Source organism: Medicago sativa, chromosome 7 (assembly GCF_051527215.1).
Source record: "Medicago sativa cultivar Bolivia chromosome 7, Bolivia_mono, whole genome shotgun sequence".
Lineage (NCBI taxonomy): Eukaryota > Viridiplantae > Streptophyta > Magnoliopsida > Fabales > Fabaceae > Medicago > Medicago sativa.
Genome location: NC_140755.1, coordinates 93668937 through 93689711, shown reverse-complemented (window position 1 = coordinate 93689711; position 20775 = coordinate 93668937). Strand labels below are relative to the sequence as shown.

Genomic DNA, 20775 nt, shown 5'->3' with positions numbered 1-20775 from the left:
TATAAAAAAAATCGTAAGATAATATGCTTACCCATATTATTTACAACATCCTTAAGATCTCCATCCTTGATTGTCCTCATGAAATTTTGCTTAATGTGTCGAATGCAGTACACATGAGTTGAACCAGTTTCTTGCCAACCATTCCTTGGGTCATTGAATGCGCTTTTAATTGATTCATGTCTGTCGGAGACCATGCAGACAGATATTCCTTTTGTGACGTGCCTTCTTAGATTTTTCAAAAAAAAAACTCCAGCCCTCCTTTGTCTCACCTTCGACAAGCGCAAAGGCGATTGGAATTGTTTTGTTGTTTCCATCTTGAGCTACCGCAAGCAACAATGTCCCTTTGTACTTGCCATACAACCACGTCCCGTCGACATGGACAACTGGTTTGCAATACTTAAACCCATTGATGCATGGATAGAAGGCCCAAAATAGACGATGAAATTGTGTCTCTCCATTCTCGCCAATTTGCGTTTTTAAATCAAAGACGGTCCCAGGCATTGTCTCCTTCATCACATTCAACCATTGCGGAAGATCATTATAAGATTCATCCCATTTCCCGTAAATAGATTCGATGGCCGCATTCTTTGCTAACCACGCCTTTCGATACGTGGTTGTGTAGTTAAACTTTTCTTTAATGTGCGCAATGATCAAATTTGGAGTTACCGAGGCATCTGCATGCACAAGTGTTTTGATGCTTTGGCTTATAAGTTTGTAGTTGAGCTTGCGATGATCCTGTGACATTAAAGTTGATGTGCAATTGTGTGGACCCATAATGGTCCCAATCTTCCATTTGCCACTCCTTTTTCTAAAGGACGCTCTCAACTTAAATGGACAAGTCTCGAGGGTACATTGAATGACATATCTTCTTGGATCTGAGTGTATAACATCGTAATCCATCGATTGTCGGATGTGGAAAGACTTGATTGCTTGCAAACAATCTTCTTTGCTGTGAAATGTCATTCCTTGCTCAATAGCCCCATCGACAGGAACATTCGTATTCCAGTGATTATCTGTAGGTAGAGCATCATATGCATCAACGTCAACGTTACGCATATGCAGCGGGGGGACAGTAAGCGGCTCTGATCGGCACTGCCTGTTGCGGTGGTTGTGGTTGTGTGCCAGACATAATGTTCCTCCAAATATCTTCTTCTTCATTTCTGTTTTGGTGTTCGTCTTCTTCATCTGCATCATGCTGAAGTGCCTCGTCTTCGTCACTTTCACTACTAGCTTCTTCTTCTTGTTCTTGAATGTTTTCTGGGATGTCTTCAAACTGACAAGTGAAAAGATCTTCTAGGCGGGTTTGTGTTTGTGGTTGCGTTTGTGGTGGTGGTTGTGAAGATGAGGGTTCAAACTCATATTGTGTTTGTGAGAACGGTTGGGTGTACGGTAATTGTTGTGATGAAGATGGGGGTTCAAACTCATACTGTGTTTGTGAGAACAGTTGGGTGTACGGTAATTGTTGTGATGTAGATGAGGGTTCATATTCATATCGTGGTGTTTGATTGTGTTGAGGTGTTTGACGCGGTTGCGGTGTTTGACGATGTTGTGGAATCTCCCGGTTTTCAATCGTAACCGATAACTCAATGGAACCGACCGCATTAAAATATTTGTGAGTGGCAAACATATCTGCAATGTCATCATTGTCGTATATTTCGGTGTCATTATACTGGAATTGACCTTCAGCAAAGGTCTGTGGTGCTCGATATATAATTTTGGATATCACCTGAGATTCACTAAGGTGTAGCTTCTGCTCTATTCTTTTTTTCAAATGATCAATGGTGCTTTTGATGCTAACGTAAAAACATTTTCTTTGCTCACTTTCAAAAAATGAACCAAATTGATTTCTTGAAACTTTTCCATTGTAATGGACAATGAAAAAGATATTCTCTGGTGTGGGTGCCATTGTTGTTTTGTGTGTAGAAAATATTTGCAAGTTCCTAAGTGTTAAGAAGAGACTAATATAGGCGAATCCATGGGTTCTAAAATAAGGCAACATTGCCACGTGTCAAACAATTAGTGGCTACTTCCTTCCCGCCATTTGAAATGGCGGTACTGAACAAGCACGCGCTACAGTGGACGTGCAGCTTTGCAGGCGCGTGACAGGGTGTAAGCAGAGGCAAGCACGCGCTACAGTGGACGTACAGGCGCGTGAACAGTCCCTTTAAGTCTGAACAGAGACACGTGTATAAAGCTGATTGGATACGTGGTCTGGAATCTGAGCATTCCCGCCGTTTGGAATGGCGGTAATGGAAGGGATTGAAAAATTATGCTGTTGCGGTAAGGGACACGTGAATCCTGCTGTGAAAAATTCAAAGATTCTTCAAACTGTGCATGCATGCTTGAAAAGACCACACTGAATTATTGAAACTAGCTGTTGTGGAAGTATTCGTAAGACTTAAATTTTCCTTCTATAAAATCAGTGTTGTAGTTGAACACTATACATCAGTTATAAATTGCTCTCAATCACCTCTCAAAAAAATAATTGCTCTCAATCAATCCTTTATTTTCTTGTGAAAAATAACATACCGCAAAGCTTTTCGTTCCTTCTAATTTACAAGATGGGAGACATCCTTTATTTAGGCAACAAACATAGATCCTGTCATATTTCAGAAACTATTAATGTAAGTTAATATTACTATTATTTATGTATAATTAGTAAAACACCAAGTAAGTGTTGATTAATTTTTCATTGTATTTATTTATTTGTAGAACGAAGACCAACATTACCTTCGAGTTCGCTGTCATCGTAAGATTTCCCCGGCGCCCCCAACCATTGAAGATAGCTTAAGGTCAGCCGGATTGTGGGACTGTACCCAGTTAAACAAATACAACGTTGATAATCGTTTAATTGTCGCGTTGTGTGAAAGATGGAGGCCGGAGACACACACGTTTCTTTTTCCATCAGGCGAGTGTACAATAACGTTGGAAGACGTTCATATGCTCCTTGGTTTAAAGATTAACGGTGAACCGGTTACCGGTAAAACGGAAGTTGGGTGGGAGATTGTTGAACCAATTTTAGGAAGTAAGCCAATGAATACTCGACATGACGGGAAGAGTATAAAATTATCATGGCTTGAAGATTATGTCAATGGTGTTGGTATGGCAGGTCCCCCCACGACTCTAAATATGTTTAGAGCCTATGTCTTATACTTGATAGGCTCTCGAATAATGCCTAATTCTAGTGGTAACCTTGTACATTTGTCATTTTTGCAATTGTTGGATAAATCACCTGAGGAGGTTGGACAATACAGTTGGGGTTCAGCTTGTTTGGCCACGCTATATAGATCCTTGTGTGACGGCGCAATATATGGCACTAGCGAAATGCCTGGGTGCACAATTCTCTTACAAGCATGGGCGTGGTCAAGAATGTCATGCTTAGCTCCCGTGCCCAGGCAAACACCACAAGCTATTACACAACTTCCGTTGGCAAATATGTAAGTAAAATAAATGTTATTTTTTATTAATTTTTAAATACTTTTTATCCAGCCTATGTTAACTATAACATTTTAAAAATTATTTAGATGGCTAAAACATGGTAATAAATTCGTGGAAAATCCTCGGCATAATCTCGTATCTATACGTTCCAAAATCGACACCATGACATATGATCAGGTATTACATTTTTTTTCGTGATTGCTTTTTAGTCAACAATTGAAGAGTAATATTCATTATTTTTAAACAGTTCTCCTGGAGGCCTTATCTCAAATTCCATTACACCAACGAAGAAGAAAGCCAGATATGGTCTGCCAACACATATCTCATCAATTTTCAGATAGTCGAGAGGCATCAAACGGACCGAGTTCGACTTCAATTTGGCTTACCACAACATCCACCTGCCTTACCAGATAATTTGAAAGCTTTCCACAAAATTAATTTGACAAAAGATAAAATTAAAGGCTCGTGGAGAGATAAGCATCATCGTCAAGTCCAAAACTGGAACCAACGACATCAATTAGCACTTCAGGGCGTTCGGTATAACCATGAGGTTTATCCAAATCGTCAATATTTTGCTTGGTATTGGGAATTTTTCGGAAATCATCTGTGGCTTTCTAGAGAAGTATTATTGACAAACCCAAGGCAAGCATGTGCAAGAATTTTACCACAATTGTCGCGTGACTATCCTGCAGCGCCAGAAACCAATACGGTGCCAGATGAAAATATGTGGTCAAATACACCTCCATCATACAACCAATTCATGACACCTCCACCCACTAACTTTGACCAAAGCTTTAACCCATCCGCCAACTACAACTACAACCAAACTTACCAATCACCGCCACAACCCACAAACCAAATCTTATATAACACCCCAATCCCATATCCAACCTATTCTCAACAAAGTCATCATGGAGAAAGCTCCCGAACATCAAACTATTCATTTGATGACTACAATCCAACTCAGTACACCACACAAACCAGTTACCCAGACCAATCACAGTACTCCTCGTTCAACCTACCAACCCCCCCCCCCCCCCCCCCCCCCCCCCCCACACATTGTAAACTATCCCCAAACAAACTACGCACCTCATTGGACAAATTCACAAACTAATACTATAGAAAGTCTGGCAGCAGGGTTTAATGACGATGACTTCGTTAACGAAATCTGGACCAACTCAGCTCCACAAGTGCAAAATGAAGTCGCTATGGAAACTAATGATGATGCTGAAATTCCTGATGAGGATGTGGAACAGGAAGAAGATGAGGAAGAGGAAGAGGAAGAGGAAGAGCAAGATCAACGACCCGTTCGAACTAAAAAAGATAAATTATGTGCTACGGGAGGTCATAGTTTACATTGGCGTAAATGGTTGCCGAGGAGAAAGTAGTTTTTGTTTTTATTTCGTATGAATAAAATAATTAGTGTTTTAAAATTAATAAATTAATATTTATTATCATTAATTTTCATTTATTATTATTTGTTTTTTAAATAAACAAACAATGGCCAAAAAATTAAAAAAACGAAATGGCGGTACCAAAAAAAATAATTAAAAAAAAACCTGCAGCAGCCTGGCCTGTCACGACGCGACGTTTGTCAGGATGACGGCTCATTCCCGCCAATTGAAACGGCGGGACTGCAGAAAACGACAAAAAAAAAACCACCAAAAATTGAAAGTGGGTCATTTCTGTATTTTTTTTCTCATAGGGGGTCAACTTTGGAATTTTTTTGGGAAACAGGGTTGGAAAAAAAAAATTCTTATTATGTGCTCGTGAAGTGTATAGCTCAATTTGTAATTATTTTCTGATCAAATAGTAAATACAACCAAATTCAATTTTTGTTATACAGGTTGGTGCAAACTCATTGTATGTATGGTGTTATTTCTCAGACATGTCGCTTTGATGCTTTCAATGCATGTCACAGTGAACGCAGGCCAATAATATAGGGATTCCAATGATATACTCCATCCGTCCCATATTATTTGACCTATTTAGAATAGGAAAATGTTATTTATCTAGAAAAATAGCATCAAGAATTTTTCAAGACACATGTGGCAAGTTTTAATTGCATGATTTATTTGCCCACTTCCTATTTTTCAGTCACACCTCCTTGAATTGTGGCAAATAATGCATTGTGATTGGTTGCTTTTTATTCTTGAAAAATTCTTGATGTTTTTTTTCTAGAGATATAGCATTGCTCTTCAGAATATTTGCACGTACCATGCTTTGACTCTATTTTTCTACTAATATATAAAAACAAAATATAACATATAAGATGTTGTTAGATTCGTCTCGATTAATATTTTCAAAATATCAAATTTTCGTAATTTTTTCTACTAGATTATTAAAGAAATTTAAGTTTAAAATTGTGCATTGGCATACGTGACAGAGTCAACTAGGTCAAGTAATATGGGACAGGGGATATGGTATACCAATTTAATGATAATTTAGTGAAGAGTAGCAAGAGAACAAAAAAAAAATTACTACTCTTTTTAGTCAATTTCCTTCCTACAGAGCTAGCTTGGTTAAACGCGAGATTAGATCAGACGTTAGTAAGTGCGATATTTAGTATTAGCAGGCAGGTGATGAGATCAGACACAATTCTTGAAGGTAGTATTATAGGCTCCTATAGAATCTTTAAAACTAGTACTTATTATTTTGTTTTTGATGAATAGACAAACCATAGCTTAAAAATGTTTAATATTTTAAAGGAAAGTTTTTCTTCCATTTTGTCCTATCATGTTTTAATGATTAATCTCTACAGTTGTACGTAAAGAATAGTCGTTTCATCCTAAAAAATGGAGCTTAAAAGGGTTTAGGTTTATAATTAATTGATATGGTGTATTTGTCGATCTTAAAGCTAAGCCTTAGCTGTTACTAATATTTTCTAATAACAAATTTTAATAATTAATTATTAAAATAATATTTATTCTTCGTAGAAGTTTAAACTTTGAGTTATACAATCCCCTCCTAAGTTATTAATTGATTTCACTCCTAAATCTAACAACAACACTCGAAAAGTAGCTGTGTTATTTGATTTCGAGTACTCCTAGTACACCTTGGTTAGGATCAGAGGAACTACGTACCATACTAGGGTATACTCTTATGGGTTGGTGTGTGGAATCAAATACTATACATCTTGGTTGGGAGTTTGTTTCGTCCAACATCAAAATCCACAATTTGTTGTATCCGGATGGAAAAAAAATCAAATTATTTTTAGAGGGAGTTTGATTGATGTAAGCGGATAAGCGACATTGTGTCATATGTTATTATATGAGAAATAATATTGGTACAATCATTTTAGAACATTAAAAAGAGATAAAAAGAAGATTTTTCCCAAAATTGTCAATAAATGTTACAAATACCATTATACTTATCATATTATTGTGGGGGATGAATGGTTACTATGCCAAAAATGCCGTAAAAAGGGGAGAAATATTTACATGCTCACAACACACATAAATTGAAAAAATTAAAAGAGAAAGTTATTCAAATTGGTGTACAAGTTTGATGAATTACAATATCTTTTCGTCGAGGTTAAGCACTTCTTGTACTCTTCTTAAAATAAAATTGTTGCTTATATGTAAAAAAAAAAAAAAAATGGTTGCTGTGAAATTTGATAAAAATAAGGGTCTTGTTAACCGGTGCCCCCGGGGCACAGGTTAAGGAATCCAAAAGTGGAAATTTTAAATCAAAAAGAACACTTTTTAAATTTTTAATGTAATGACTGCACAACTTTCAAAGCAAGATACTACTATATTTGACTCCTTAACCAGTGCCCCGGGGCACTGGTTAACATTTCCCTAAAAATAATGATAAACACTTTGATTATGACATGATGCGATTAAGGCTCTTAAAATGAACAGAAACAATTAAGCAGAGTTAATCTAAATATATACCCTACAATTAACTTTCGGTTCCAAGTTCCAACCAAAATCTCATTAAGGAACTGTACACAGCGAATCTTCCAAATTTTGTTTTTGACCTTTTGTCATGTTGTTTAGCTTAGGTAAAGTAAAAATAAGGAAACAAAAAACAACGGAACAGGATTTGTTGTAATCATGGTTGTGGATACAATGATGTTACTATAGAGTATAGAGTATATGGGACAGTTCCAAATCCAATCGTGATGTGAGTGAACAATTTGATTATGAGGCTGGCTTTGAGGTGGTTGAATAGTCATTGCATTGCAGTGCAGTGATGTAGCACACCATAGCATAGGATTAGGATTAGGATTAGGATAGATACAGCATAGCATAGAGCCCAACAATGGGAAAAATAAACAACGTATACTAAACCAAAGTTACAGTCTCAGATTAGCCCATTCATTCGCAACATTGAAGTTTGGACTTACACAAGAGATAGAAACAGAACAGAGATAGGGTAAGACAGTAACTTAGTACGGATTTGATAGGTCAGCTATTTTATAGAGAAAGGGTTATATGTGGGGCTGGGGCTGCTAGAATAATCAACTTTTTACTATTCACATATAGAAACTACTCCCTCCGTCCTGGAATATCTGACCCATTTGCTAAAAAAGAGTGTCCCAAAATAACTGAGTCATTTCAATTTTCAATACAACTTTCATCATTTCCAATACAATATAACTCTAATTAATACTACTTTCATCATTCCCAATTCAATATATTCCACTTTCCCCTTTATTTATACATTTTTCTTAATTTGTGTGAAAAACCAAACTGGCTCCGGGACGGAGGGAGTAGAAAATAACAGTGTTCAGGCTTTTGTTGCTGCTTATGATACGGATTATATCATCACAGGGAGTACAGAGAGAGATGCATTTCCCCCTTCTTTTTTTCTTTCCCTTTTGGCCCCATTGTCTTGCTATTTATTAAGGTCATTTATACATTTGGCTATATTGCAGGTGTACGAAATCCTAAGCCACTGATAAAAGCCGAGGAATGCGGAATTGCTTTACTACAAGGAAAGGGACAGAATGTAGAGAACCCCTGGTTCTACACGTGGCCTTTAATAATCATCATACAATAGAACAAAAACATTATACGTACTAAATTTCAAACCTTAGTTTTGTGTTTCATCTCTATACCATCTTCGTATTTGAATTTAGTCTAATCAGTTTAATAAAATTGGCTTGAGAAATGAAGACTATTCTTAACGATTTTCTTCTTTTTATTTGTACAAATGCACAACCAATCCTAAATTTTAATAGATGGAATGTGTCACACAGATGTACAATTTATACGCATCATGCATGGATATTCCGCTTTCTCTTATTACCTATTACTTGCATATACACCATCATGAACCTTATTAAGTCAACGTAAAATGAGCTCAGTTAAGTTTTCTACACACATTTTTACCATCTAATTAATTAATGTTATATACACTTCTTCTAAAACATTACTATATTCTACTAACATTTACAATAATAGAAGAAAATACATCAAATATAATTCATAAAATCAGTTTACTAAAAGCGTTATGTATTTATTTGTAACAACTTTACCGCGTTCTTAATCAATGTTTAAAAATCTCAAATTAAAACGGAGGAAGTACCTCCAACAGGCAGTTTGACCCAAGTACAGATGAACAAAAAGAAGCTATGATTATGATATACAAATTGGAAATCGTGTTAGTGTTAGAGTGAGCAAAGTAAGCTTTCTTTCATTATCTTCTTGGACAGTGTTTCCAAACTTCTGACTTTTTTGATAGTGAGAGCTAAAAATAATTTAGAAAAAAATGTGAAAGAAGTAAGGAATTACCATACGAGAAACAACGTAGGAATAAGACGTAAAGTGATTTGGACATCCTACCATGCGCACATCACACAAATGTTTGTACTAGTATAAACTTTTGGCATAGGGTGGTATCATCACGAAAGACCTAAGACAGCTTTGGTGTTTGCCTTAAATATGACAATAACCATGTGCCGTGAGTGTCAATGCCAAATATTGTGAAGTGATATGTCGGCAATAACTTACATAGAGTGGATACTAACAAAACAGCACTTAAAATGATCATATAACCCACAAATAATATTGGAATTTAATTTAATTAGCATGCGCATCACTGTACGAAATCAATCTTTTCAAATGATCACCTTCACCATCATCTCAAATATTTTCAGTAAGAAATGCATGGAGAGTGAAAATGATAACAAAGGAAGGAAATGGTTTCCTCATTAGAATCATCTCATAAAAGCAAAAGCATCTAGAGTTTACCATGCCTTGCGGCAGGGATTTTTTTTACACGGAAGAAAATAGGAATATTTAAAGGACAAATGCTGAAAGCTAGTATTTGAACCAAGCAATTAAATTCCTACTTTTAGACCCTACAAGTTTGATGATCATATTCCTAAACCTTGGATACAAAGACTAGACGTCTTAAGATTTAGAATTGTAGCTTTATACTCTAGGAGTTGTGCTTCATCAGCTCCTGCAGTAGAAAGAGGGTATGGGGCTGGAGTTAGTCGCTGGAGTAGGAAAATGAGGGTGGAGGTATGTTATGTTTGGAAAATGAATCTGACTATCCGCAGCTGTTGTTGAAGGGAATCCTGATGATGCTGCAGCAGAGAAATTAGGTGGAATCAAAGTTGACCCATTATTATATGGACTTTGGAGCTGCCATGCCCAATTTGGAACGGGAGCAGATTCCATCCTATTCTCTATTGCTCTTTCCTGTAAATAGAACACAAATAATCATAATTCATAACCAGCAGAAGATTCTTAAGATATTGAAGCAAAATCAAATTGAACAGTGATAATTCATAACTAGCAGAAGATACTAAAGCAAAATTAGTATTCACCTTACACACGGGAAAGTAATTAGTACCACTCCAGATTGGAGGTTGATGCTCAGATGCTATGGGAAAGCCATAAGATGACTGAACATTGAGTGATCTTGACCCAGAGTCCTCAAACTATCAACGCAGATTAAAAATATATGATGCAAGTTAAGTATGCAAACTTTGAATTCATGTGAAAGAGCAGAGGGGCATGAAGAATTGCAGAATTAATATAAAAAAAAAAAAAATTGACCTTACCATTACACTCTTATCAACAGGCATATCATCCCAGTTACGCTGAACTTGCAAACCACTTCCACTGTGGTGCATGTTCATCATTTGAACATCAGAGTTAGAAGGAGGAGCTATACCCAAGTTCAGATCAAGATTCTGCCTGATATCTGAATAAAGCACAAAATACATCATTGCATTTCACTTCATAGTTAAATCACCAGTCTTAATAGTAAAGGTTAATTGACATACTTTAAGGACTGACTAAATTAGAGAGTGAGTGATAGTTTATATGGACTAAATTGATGTTTTATTCAATTTGATTATAAAACCAAAAAAAAGGTGAGCCTCAATGGTCAATAAGTAGTACCATCGTTATCAGCCTGGGAAGTTAACTCTCCTTCATAAGAACTAGCCTCAAAATTTGTAACTGCTTCCCTTCCATTGCATTTTATAGCAGCCTTATCATACGCTCTGTAATCATCAATAGAGCAACCAAGTCAATAACACAACATGTAGAAAAGAAAATATAAAAGTGAAATGATCCAAAATATTTAATTAGGCATTTCATTTGAGATATCCTGATATATATGATTGATAAATTAAAACCTTGCAGCATCTAGCTCGCTATCAAAAAGCCCAAGATATATATACCTACATAAACCCAGACCAATATAATTAAAAACCCAGACCAATATAATTAAGAACTAAATACTGGTTTATGGTTAAATAAATCACAAATCAGTCATTTTAGGTTCAACTAATAAATCAAATTAAACTAAAGGATTTTCTTACTTCTTCCCAAGAAACTGTCCCATACGAGCTTCCCATCGTCCACATTTATGCAGAGTAACTCCTCTGTATTTAGAACTTCCCCTTGAGAAACCAGTACTCTGTCTACGCAGAATATGCACAAACTCTTCCTTTGTAAAGTTATTCATCTACACAACAATAAAATCAAAGTTTATGCTACAATTAGAACTTAACATTCAAATTCTAAAATAGATCATCTCAAAAATCACTCATCTACACATCAATAGAATCAAAGTTAAAGCTACAATTATACTAACTTACAATCAGATTTTAAACAAGATCAGGGCCGGCCCATAGCCCGTCGAGGCTGGGCGACGACACCGGGCCTCCAATTTTTTGGGGCCCAAAATATTTTTTTTAATATGTAAGACACGAAAATAATGGTTATATATATATATTAAAAGCAAATTATTTCAGTTTGTACAGCTTGCTTTAGTGGTGTGGCCACTTTTTGTTGAGTGTGAGGTCATGTGTTCTCAAGACCCACCAAAGTGTGATTTATAATTTTTTTTTAAAATGGCTTATTTATTTTTTTTGGGGCCCGGAATTTAATTTTTTTTGCATCCCTTATAAAATTAAAACCGGGCCTATGAATTTGTTAAGACGGCCCTGAACAAGATCAACACAACATTAGTAATAACAAATTCTCACAAACCTGCTTTATATCTTCATCATAATCACGGACATTGAAATTAATATCCGCATCGACGCCACGAAACTTTATCGCAGCTCGATCATATGCTCTGAAAATAAATCATACAAAAAAACAAAAATAAATCCATGAAAAACATTCAATATTTAAAAAAATAATTAATATATAAAAAATATTCAAATATGAAAATTACCTTGCCGCAGCATGCGCGGTATCAAATCCACCTGAAAAATTAAATTTCAAAGATCAAAATCTAAAAAAAGGAAGAACGATCAAGAATGTAAAATAAAACAACGAAATCGTCTCAAATAATCACTTAATCAGTGTTGATTTCTCACCTAAGTATACTTGTTTTCCACAATCCCTACAGAAAAACGAAAACAGAGTGGATTCAGAAACAAAAATGCAGAAAGTGAAAACTAAACTGAATGAACTGAACTACGAAGAAACAGAATGATCCATTGCGAAATGCTAACCAAATATGCGATTCCCAACGTCCAGTTCTCCGGTAGAAAGTAACACCACGATACTGCGAGCTTCGTGACCTCGGTCCACGACGACTCTTCTTCACCTGCTGAGGTCGTGGAGCAACAACAACAGTCTGCTCCGGTACGCCACCGTGATGATCGGACGAGAAATTCATCCATCCTCTACTCTCAGAAGGCGAGGTCATTCCCGATTCGTTTGCTGGAAAAAGCTGAATTGTCCGTACAACAGCTTCGCCGGCGCCGGAGTGTTGAAGCTCACCGGAGATAGTACCGTTGTCGACGGAGGCGTTGTTGTTGAGTATGGCGAAGTTGTAACCGTATGCATCGCCGTAAGAGCATGAATCTTCAGTGTCGGCAGCGTTGACGACGGAGGAATCAAAGCTACCGGATGAATCTTCCATCTGAACGACGGAGGAGAGTGGAAGAGAGGAATCAGCGTTGAGATTGAGATCCAACATTGTGAGGTTTGAGTTTGTTACGATTCAGTTATGAAGATTTGGAGGGAAAAATATATAAAGCGAGTTTTAGTTAGTTAGAATGAAAGATAGAGAGAGAAGGATCCAAAATGAAAATGCTTCACTTCATTGTTCTCGTGAATATGAACTCAGCTCCTTTTAATTCATTCCTTTTCTATTCCTCTTCTTACCTTATAGCAATATAATGTCATTATTTATTTTGTTTCCTTTTTTATTTTTCACACTTTTGAGGTTCTATTTATTATTGGGAGGGTCAGCTTCAGGACCTACAAGGAACAAAAATACGGATTAGGATTTGCTGCTGTAAAATTTACACACAGTTGCACGCTGTAGCACATCTCAGCCGTAGATATCAGATCCATTGGTCCAGATTTAATCACAGTTTCACAATGTAAAATAATCTCAGCCATCAATTTAAAATTGAATGGTCTGGATCAGTTACAGCACCCTGCTGTAACAGCAGGGAATCTGATTCCCAAAAATACTTGGCTTAAGAGTGATATACACGTATTTAATCATTTATATACATTGTTAATTAACTTGTATGAATGTGATGTACTTTGTTTTTTTGTTACAAAAGGGGAATGTGCAACAGTATATACTAAAGTAATAAATTGTTGTAATTGTTAATGTTAATGTGGTGGGATTATTAATTTAATCTTGCTTGTGAAGTGGGAGGAGATGAGACGAAACTTTGTTTTTTGAATGATAAAATTGGGCTCTACAACTGATATTTTGTTTGGACATTATGCTTTGTGGTGACAATATCACTTTGTCAGTATACTGGCCTCCTTTTGTTCCTCGGCACACCTCTTTTGTCCATGGATTCTTTCTTGACCGTTCATGACAGAAAAATAAGATAAATATAGCCATATATTAGTCGGTATACATCTTTTTAAAGAGTCATTAAACTCTAATTCATACATATATTATTCAATATCTTTATTAATTGAGTTAAACTTCCATACACTTAAAATATATGTGTTTTATAAAGTGCTTAGGGTATTTGTTGCTACGGTATTATATTTATATTATGATTTTTATTGACAAAAGTGCTTAATTACATACTATAAAAAAAACGTAGAGGAGAATTGGTGGAATCCCATCAAACTATCTCTTCTAATATTCCCATTTAATTTTTGCTTATAATATAATTTTGTTGAGGATTAAAGATGTAAAAGACTTCTTATCCGCGGATGAAATTCGACACAAGCATGGAGCAAACAGCTCAATATATATATATATATATATATATATATATATATATATATATATATTTGGGTAAAATAAACAGACATTTCGATTACTTGTTAATTCTTCTCCTTCTCTTTCTCATTCAACCACATCACGAATATGTCGTTAGTAGGGATGGCAATTGGACCCAGGTCCGATGGGCACCCGCAATGGGTAGGGTAAACTCCCGTTTTTATGAGTATGCGCTTGGGTCCGGGTAATTACCCACAAATTTAGATGAGTATGGGTGCGGGTAAGGGCACTATACTACCTAGCCCGGCAACCCGCATATACATATTTATATAATATAATAAATATTTTATTTATTTTTGGTGTACAATTATTTAATTTATTTAGCTATTTAAGCATAAACTTAAACCTAAAAAGTAATATGGTAATCGTTTCATCCTTACCTTCATAAGCTCATGAGCTACAAATTTAGGATTTAAATCAATTTGATGTTTATTTTAACATTCACTTTTTTATATGTATTTTGAATGTTTTTATTTTAATTTTCGAGGAATATTTTGGATGTTTTTTTATTTGGCTAAATACTACGATTTCTACTATTTTATGAGTTGCTTTAAAAAAAAATGGATCATAGTTTTATTTCAGTTGTGATGTTTTTTAGTCTTTTTATAATTCAAGTGCGGGTAATGGGTATGGGTATGGGCACTTAGGTGCCCAAAGGGTATGAGGAAGGGCACTAAAGTTGTTACCCACGAGGGTACGAGATCGGGTACGGGCATTTTTTACAAACGCGCTTATGGGGAAGGGTACTATAGTACCCTACCTATTGGGTACCCATTGTCATCCCTAGTCGTTAGCATTGCTTCATTGTGGTTAAGATATTTGTTTTCACGAATATTGAAAATTGAAAATGATACCCTTAATTTTACTAAGCCCGTCTTGCACTAACAAATTCAATATACGAGCACAACACCGAACATGAACTAAAAAGCCATCAAAGATTAACTTTCTACTAAGACATAAATTCTCTTTAAGGCATTTCAAACATGAATCGTTGTAAGAAGCATTATCAACATATATGGAAAACACTTTATTTCAAATCCCCTAAGTTTTCAAATATTTATAAATAGCATCAGCCACATCAATACGACATCTTGGCGCACGCACTTTCACAAAACTTAAAACTATTTTTTTGAAGATTCCATCATGCATCAATGAAATGTTCGGTGATAACCATATATTCAACTACTTGATGACTAAATTTTCACATATATGTGATTAAACTAATCTTAATCACACTTTCCAACTGTTTCTTCAACATTTTCTTCTCATTCTCAAATAGTATCAAACGATCATTTATTGTTAATAAAACAGATTTTTGTAGGTTACTCACAAAACAACAGGCCGGTGAAATAAGCTTTTAAATAGGTTGTAAGGTCGTTTAACATATATAAAAGTAGGAAAAGACGCTAACATGAAATAAGCTTGTAAATAGTCTTTTAGGCTAGGTCAGACCTTTATAAAGGTCGTACCATAAAAAAAAAAACTTTGTAAAGCCATTAAGACTTACAAAATTTTCCCACCTATTAAAGTTTGATCTAACCTGGCTTATTCACACCCCTACTTAGATAATAAGACTGTTTGGTAAATCCAATAAACTAGTTTATAACCTATTAGACTAGCTTATCGCCTCCAAACATGCGGCGTTAAGTCCGGGCCGGGCTTTGTAAGGCCTAAGCCTGGCCTATTACCCGTTATAGGCTCATTTTCGAGGCCTGACCTGGCCTTTTTAAAGGCCTAATGAAGCCTGATAGCCTATTTAAAAGCCTTTTTAAAGGTCTGTCAACACATGTAAGCCTACTCCTAAATGGGCCAAAACTTATTAAGGCCTAAAGCATACAAATATGTTTGCTACTAAATAATGAATTCCTACGAAAGTCTAATCACACCAATATATCAGCTACTAAATAACCAATCATATGAAGGCTTGTGTTTATGAAAAAAAATCAAAAATATCAATAATGGAAGATATATTATATATGAAAAGCTTAATAGGCCGGCCTAATGGGCTTAATAGGCTTTTTTGAAAGCCTTAGTCTGGCCTGTTTAATTAAATAGGCCTTATAAAAAGCTTGAGCCTGGCTTTGTTAATAAACGAGCTGGGCCGGGCTAGGCTTTAAATAGGTTAGGTCGTAGGCCACTGTCGGACAGCCTAGCCTGTTCCCACCCCTAAGTGTAGCGATCATTGTGTGATGTGTGATAGATCATATGAAAATGATTGGCATGTTTTCTTTGGGTGCGAGAAATTAGAAGTAGTGTGGGAAGCGGCGGGGTTATAGCATGTCATCAAAGAGAATCTAGAAGTAGCGGATGATTATGTATCTCTCTTCTTTAAACTACTCGAACAACTACCTCATCAACAAGTCTCGATGTTTGTAATGACTTTGTGGTGCATATGGAAGAGAAGAAATGAGAAGCTCTGGAGTGACATAGATATGAACCCTCGAACGTCTGTGCATATGGCATGTGAAACGTTGTTGGAATGGCAACAAGTCCGTGAACGCGCCGCAGGGAAGCAAGAGCGAGCAACTTCAACGAAGCAACAAGCCATAACCATGACCGGTGGAGCAAACCGAAAGAGGGAAAGGTCAAGTGCAATATCGATGCAGCAATCTTCAAGGACCATGGTTGTTATGGAATAGGAATGTGTATCAGAGGAAGGCTTGGCGAGTTCATAGAGGAAAAAACAGCTTGGTTCTTAGGAATACCACAACCACACGAAGCGGAGGCTAGAGGATTAAAAGAGGCAATAAAATGGCTTGGGAGTATGGGTCTATCTAAGATGACTATCGAACTTGATTGCAAGCAAGTGGTTGACGGCATAACTAGGGGACTCAACACCAATTCCATGTTTGGCGTTATTCTTGATATTTGCAAAGCTTCACTTAGAATCTACCAAAACTTTAAGATAAGTTTTATTAGGAGACAAGCAAAGAGTGTTGCTCATTCTCTAGCAAGGGCGTCATTATCTTATGCTAGTCTCCATGTTCATAATCATATGTTGTCTTGTATTGAGACTGCTATTATTAATATTAATGAAATGAGTTAAGTCTGTTTCTGTCAACAAAAAAAACCTATTACACTAGCTTATAAGCTTGTTTAAAAATATATAATGTGTTTGGTAACAAGTTTTTTTCACCGACTTATAACTTCTTTTGAGATGTTATTTTGAGCTCATAGCTTCTCACATTTTCTTCCATTTATAACCTTTAATTTATTTTTTATTAAAAAAACAACCCACTCAAAATAAAAACTTCCCACGTCCTGCTATTTTTTTTTACAGTTGCGATTTACTTATAAGGTCTTCTTTGTAGGATATGTATCTTTCTATTAAATTCATATGCACATATTTATATAAAAAAAAAAATCTCTGAACATATTTTCCAATTTAAATAAAAAGAAATATTTATTCATAAAACAATCAAAAACAAAAATGCATATAAAGAAGTTAAACAAAATTTGTTAAAGATAATCTCAATTAAATTCATATATCACATTTATCATTTTAAGGAAAAAAATACTTTGAAATAAATTCAAATTATTAAAATAAATATATTAGTTAAAAATGTATACAAATATAGTGTATAACATATGAAACATAGTGTTCTTCCAAAAAAAGTATGAAACAAAGTGTACTTTTACGTCATTTCATATTTAGTCATTTCAGAAACTAATTTTACCAAATATTTTACTTTTTAATTAGTTAATTTTTCAGTTATAAGTTTTAAGAGTTATAAACCAATTTTTCAGTGGTCTATAACTTAATTTTACCAAACCTAGCTATACTAAAATTTTCAAAATTGTTAATTAATCATTCGCGGGATCGTATTGTTGACCTTGAGGCAGAGAACGAGATACACGTGTAATAATATGTGGTATGTAAAATCTGAGATTCGCAAAGGATAAGGAAGAAGCTCCAGTTGAGCCGAAGGAAGAACGAAATTGCAATCTTCTTCATTAGCATTGAAATGGATATTCACACACATATTTCAATACCCACAACTTTTATATCCCATCGTTTCTCTTCACCAACCCAAACTTTATCATCCTCTTCTTTCCATTCCTATTTCCCCTTCAAATTTGTAGTATGCTCCAAAAAGGACGATCAATCTCGAAGAAACGCCGATAACAATGGTATTGTTCTACAATTACTGTTGTTATTCTTCACTTTAGCATACTACAAGAGAACTTTTGATGCATATGCATTTTTTTTTCTTAAATGTTATATGGAATTGCTAAAAGCACCGTAATATTTGGGATCATAAATCGCAAAGATTTGGTCCTCACGTATACTGTACACTCGTTAATCATGATTATATCATAATGTATTTATAAGAAGGGTGTTAGTTCTAGTGGATCTTCTGCCTACTTAATTAGATGAGCCTGTTTAGCTCGTTGCATAAGTTAGTTGTTAACTTATGTTGTAAAAGGATAATGTGAGATACATTTCATAGAATCATTGATCAAGAGACAAAATACAGTGTTTAAGAGAGGGGGTTGTGATTTCCTTCCTAGAAAGTAATCGGCATGATCATCGTGCAGAGGTTGACTTCAGTGAGGGTGTAGGATTCAAATTGGTATGAATCTCGATAAATCATGCTCATTCATCTTTCTACTTTGTGCAATCTTTTATTCCGCGAATTTCAATTTCTATTTCAATCCGGTTTCAAGAATCTTCTTGGTGTGTCCAATTTCGATCAATTGTTTCATAGAGAGGTAGTTAGTTAAATTAAGTATGTTTAGAATGACGGGGATGCAATGATTTTGTCAAAGTTCTAAAGTGTAGCTTTTGCAAAAAATCAAAGTGACACACTCTGTAATTTTGCCAAATTCACATAGTCGGTGTTGTCAACTCATCTGCACTCCAGACATGTAATCTTCCTGTTAATTAGTTGAGTTTCATTCTCAATTGACTATAACTCTTCGTTCAATGTCTCAGGTGATAAATCATCGGCGGATTGGGACAAGGCATGGTCAAACTTCAAGAAGCAAGGAAAAAAAACTCTCTTCTCTAATTTTTCTCCAAATAAATATGTGAGCTGGAATCCTAGGCGTTCAGATTTTCCACTTTCTGAAGAAGTTGATCCTATCAAGAGAACAGAAAGATCAAACCTCAAGTTCTGGACTAGTCCTACATTTACTCTAGGTGGGGCACTTATTATTCTCATAGTTCTTTTGTTGTACACCCTTCAAGCACCAATCAACAAGTAATTTAACTATAGAATTTGGAAGTGTGAAAGTATTTGTCTCACACAAAATGCATATTATTGTAATTGATGGCTTCTCCTGTTTCTATTCCTGTTCTATTGCTTCTTCCACTTGAGTCCTTGACACAATTTCTGCCCTCGGATTTGTGTTATTCTCTTTTCATACATTATGCTAATAATCAGTGTTTGTTTAGATTGACCGTTAGTTCGATAAAATCATGGTGGTTCACCAATCCAAAGTGCAACATTTGCTAAAATTACGGCGACTCACCATGATTCTGCCAATCTCACCGTCAATCCAAACATGCCGCTTAGTGGTTCTCAACTTACTATATATAGAAAGGCCTTGGTGGTTGCTATCATGTAACTGGTTGAAGGTTAATCGATTTTCTTTTCTGGGGTCCAACATTTTAGCTTAGTTTACAACCTGTGAGGAATTTCTCAGTTTGCCTCAAACTTTCTACAACTGCATGATATTATAAGATTGTACATGATTGAATAGCACTCTCCCTCCACTCTCATTGACCAGAGTGATGAGATATTCAAATGGAAGCTGAGACATATTTCTTTCTTGTACGTGAGCGGCTAAAAATAAGCATACTCACTGTGGAATGTGTCAAAAATTACAGACCTTTGCGATCGAGCCCAGAAATGAGTATTGTCCCGACTTTTATGGTAAACAATTTGTTTTTTCTTTCATCGATTTGTATTCTCATTGCAAGCATTTTGTTTTGTTCTTATGCTTGGCATGAGTGTGGAGTCCATTCCTTTATTTCTTCCATCCTCTTTTTTGGGTAGAAGTTTTTAGTCCTAAACTCCTATTCTTCTTTTACTGTGTTCAACGTGTCTACATATGACGAGGATGTTGATGACCAAAATAAGGTGTGGTTGAGATTAGGTTGTTTTTTTTATAGGTTTTCATGTCTTGGTAAGTTGGTATTGGATTTGTTTTTCAATCACTCTTGATGTTTTTCTTTTATGCTTATATTGATAATGTTGATAATAATGAAGTCCCACACGGTAACTACTCATAAATCCAATATATAATGCATTAGCGTTAAACATGATATGAAAATTTTAATTCTGACTTCGATCTCATGTCAACCATGCACAGTGATATTGAGGATAAAACTCCAAGCAATTTGAAAAAGGTCAAGCAAATTTGGAAGATATTGATTTGTCCAGCACCATTAATGACTATGGGACTTGGTAGGATTTAGAAAGGAGTCAATTGAGTAGATGTTTATTTTCTAATTTATTTGTCTTTTGGATGTTTATTTCCTTATAGTTACTTTGCTCATGTCATTAATCCTCATGTAAGCAAATTTTTATTTGGAACAGAGTGAACCGTTGTTATAGGCCTTCTTCATATCTTCATATGATTTTCATTTTGCATGGGGTTTAGGCTTTTCTTTCTCATATTAAAATAACATTTGGATGAATC

General features: G+C 35.4%; 3 protein-coding genes across 4 annotated transcripts; 2 read left to right on the top strand and 1 right to left on the bottom strand.

Annotated features, from left to right (window-relative positions):
• Nucleotides 1-9568: 9568 nt before the first annotated feature.
• On the bottom strand, nt 9569-13029 carry LOC146910459 (ethylene-responsive transcription factor RAP2-7-like). Of its 2 annotated transcripts, XM_085723062.1 has the most exons (10): nt 12374-13029; nt 12236-12261; nt 12091-12121; nt 11901-11988; nt 11228-11373; nt 11042-11086; nt 10803-10906; nt 10460-10602; nt 10223-10336; nt 9569-10094 (listed from the first exon to the last, which is right to left on the bottom strand). In XM_085723062.1, exons 1-10 carry the CDS (start codon nt 12841-12843, stop codon nt 9846-9848), a joined length of 1416 nt encoding a protein of 471 aa, XP_085579188.1. In that variant the 5' UTR covers nt 12844-13029; the 3' UTR covers nt 9569-9845. The 2 variants fall into 2 exon arrangements, with proteins under 2 accessions (XP_085579188.1, XP_085579189.1); XM_085723063.1 differs by lacking the exon at nt 11042-11086.
• Nucleotides 13030-16768: 3739 nt separating this feature from the next.
• Nucleotides 16769-17173, top strand: LOC146910458 (uncharacterized). Its single transcript, XM_085729435.1, has one exon. It carries the CDS (start codon nt 16769-16771, stop codon nt 17171-17173), a length of 405 nt encoding a protein of 134 aa, XP_085585561.1.
• Nucleotides 17174-17975: 802 nt separating this feature from the next.
• Nucleotides 17976-19442, top strand: LOC146910457 (2,3-bisphosphoglycerate-independent phosphoglycerate mutase). Its single transcript, XM_085726631.1, has 2 exons — nt 17976-18258; nt 19064-19442. Exons 1-2 carry the CDS (start codon nt 18093-18095, stop codon nt 19333-19335), a joined length of 438 nt encoding a protein of 145 aa, XP_085582757.1. The 5' UTR covers nt 17976-18092; the 3' UTR covers nt 19336-19442.
• Nucleotides 19443-20775: the final 1333 nt, after the last annotated feature.

What these genes read in the sequence shown, in the direction of transcription:
- LOC146910459 (XM_085723062.1), bottom strand. Translation starts at nt 12,843, where the DNA reads ATGTTGGATCTCAATCTCAACGCTGATTCCTCTCTTCCACTCTCCTCC. An exon ending in ATGATGAAGATATAAAGCAG is followed by an intron (nt 11,374 to 11,900) that starts GTTTGTGAGAAT and finishes ATTGTTGTGTAG; the next exon opens with ATGAATAACTTTACAAAGGA. An exon ending in ATTACTTTCCCGTGTGTAAG is followed by an intron (nt 10,095 to 10,222) that starts GTGAATACTAAT and finishes TTCTATTTACAG; the next exon opens with GAAAGAGCAATAGAGAATAG.
- LOC146910458 (XM_085729435.1), top strand. Translation starts at nt 16,769, where the DNA reads ATGTGTATCAGAGGAAGGCTTGGCGAGTTCATAGAGGAAAAAACAGCT.
- LOC146910457 (XM_085726631.1), top strand. Translation starts at nt 18,093, where the DNA reads ATGGATATTCACACACATATTTCAATACCCACAACTTTTATATCCCAT. An exon ending in AAGAAACGCCGATAACAATG is followed by an intron (nt 18,259 to 19,063) that starts GTATTGTTCTAC and finishes TCAATGTCTCAG; the next exon opens with GTGATAAATCATCGGCGGAT.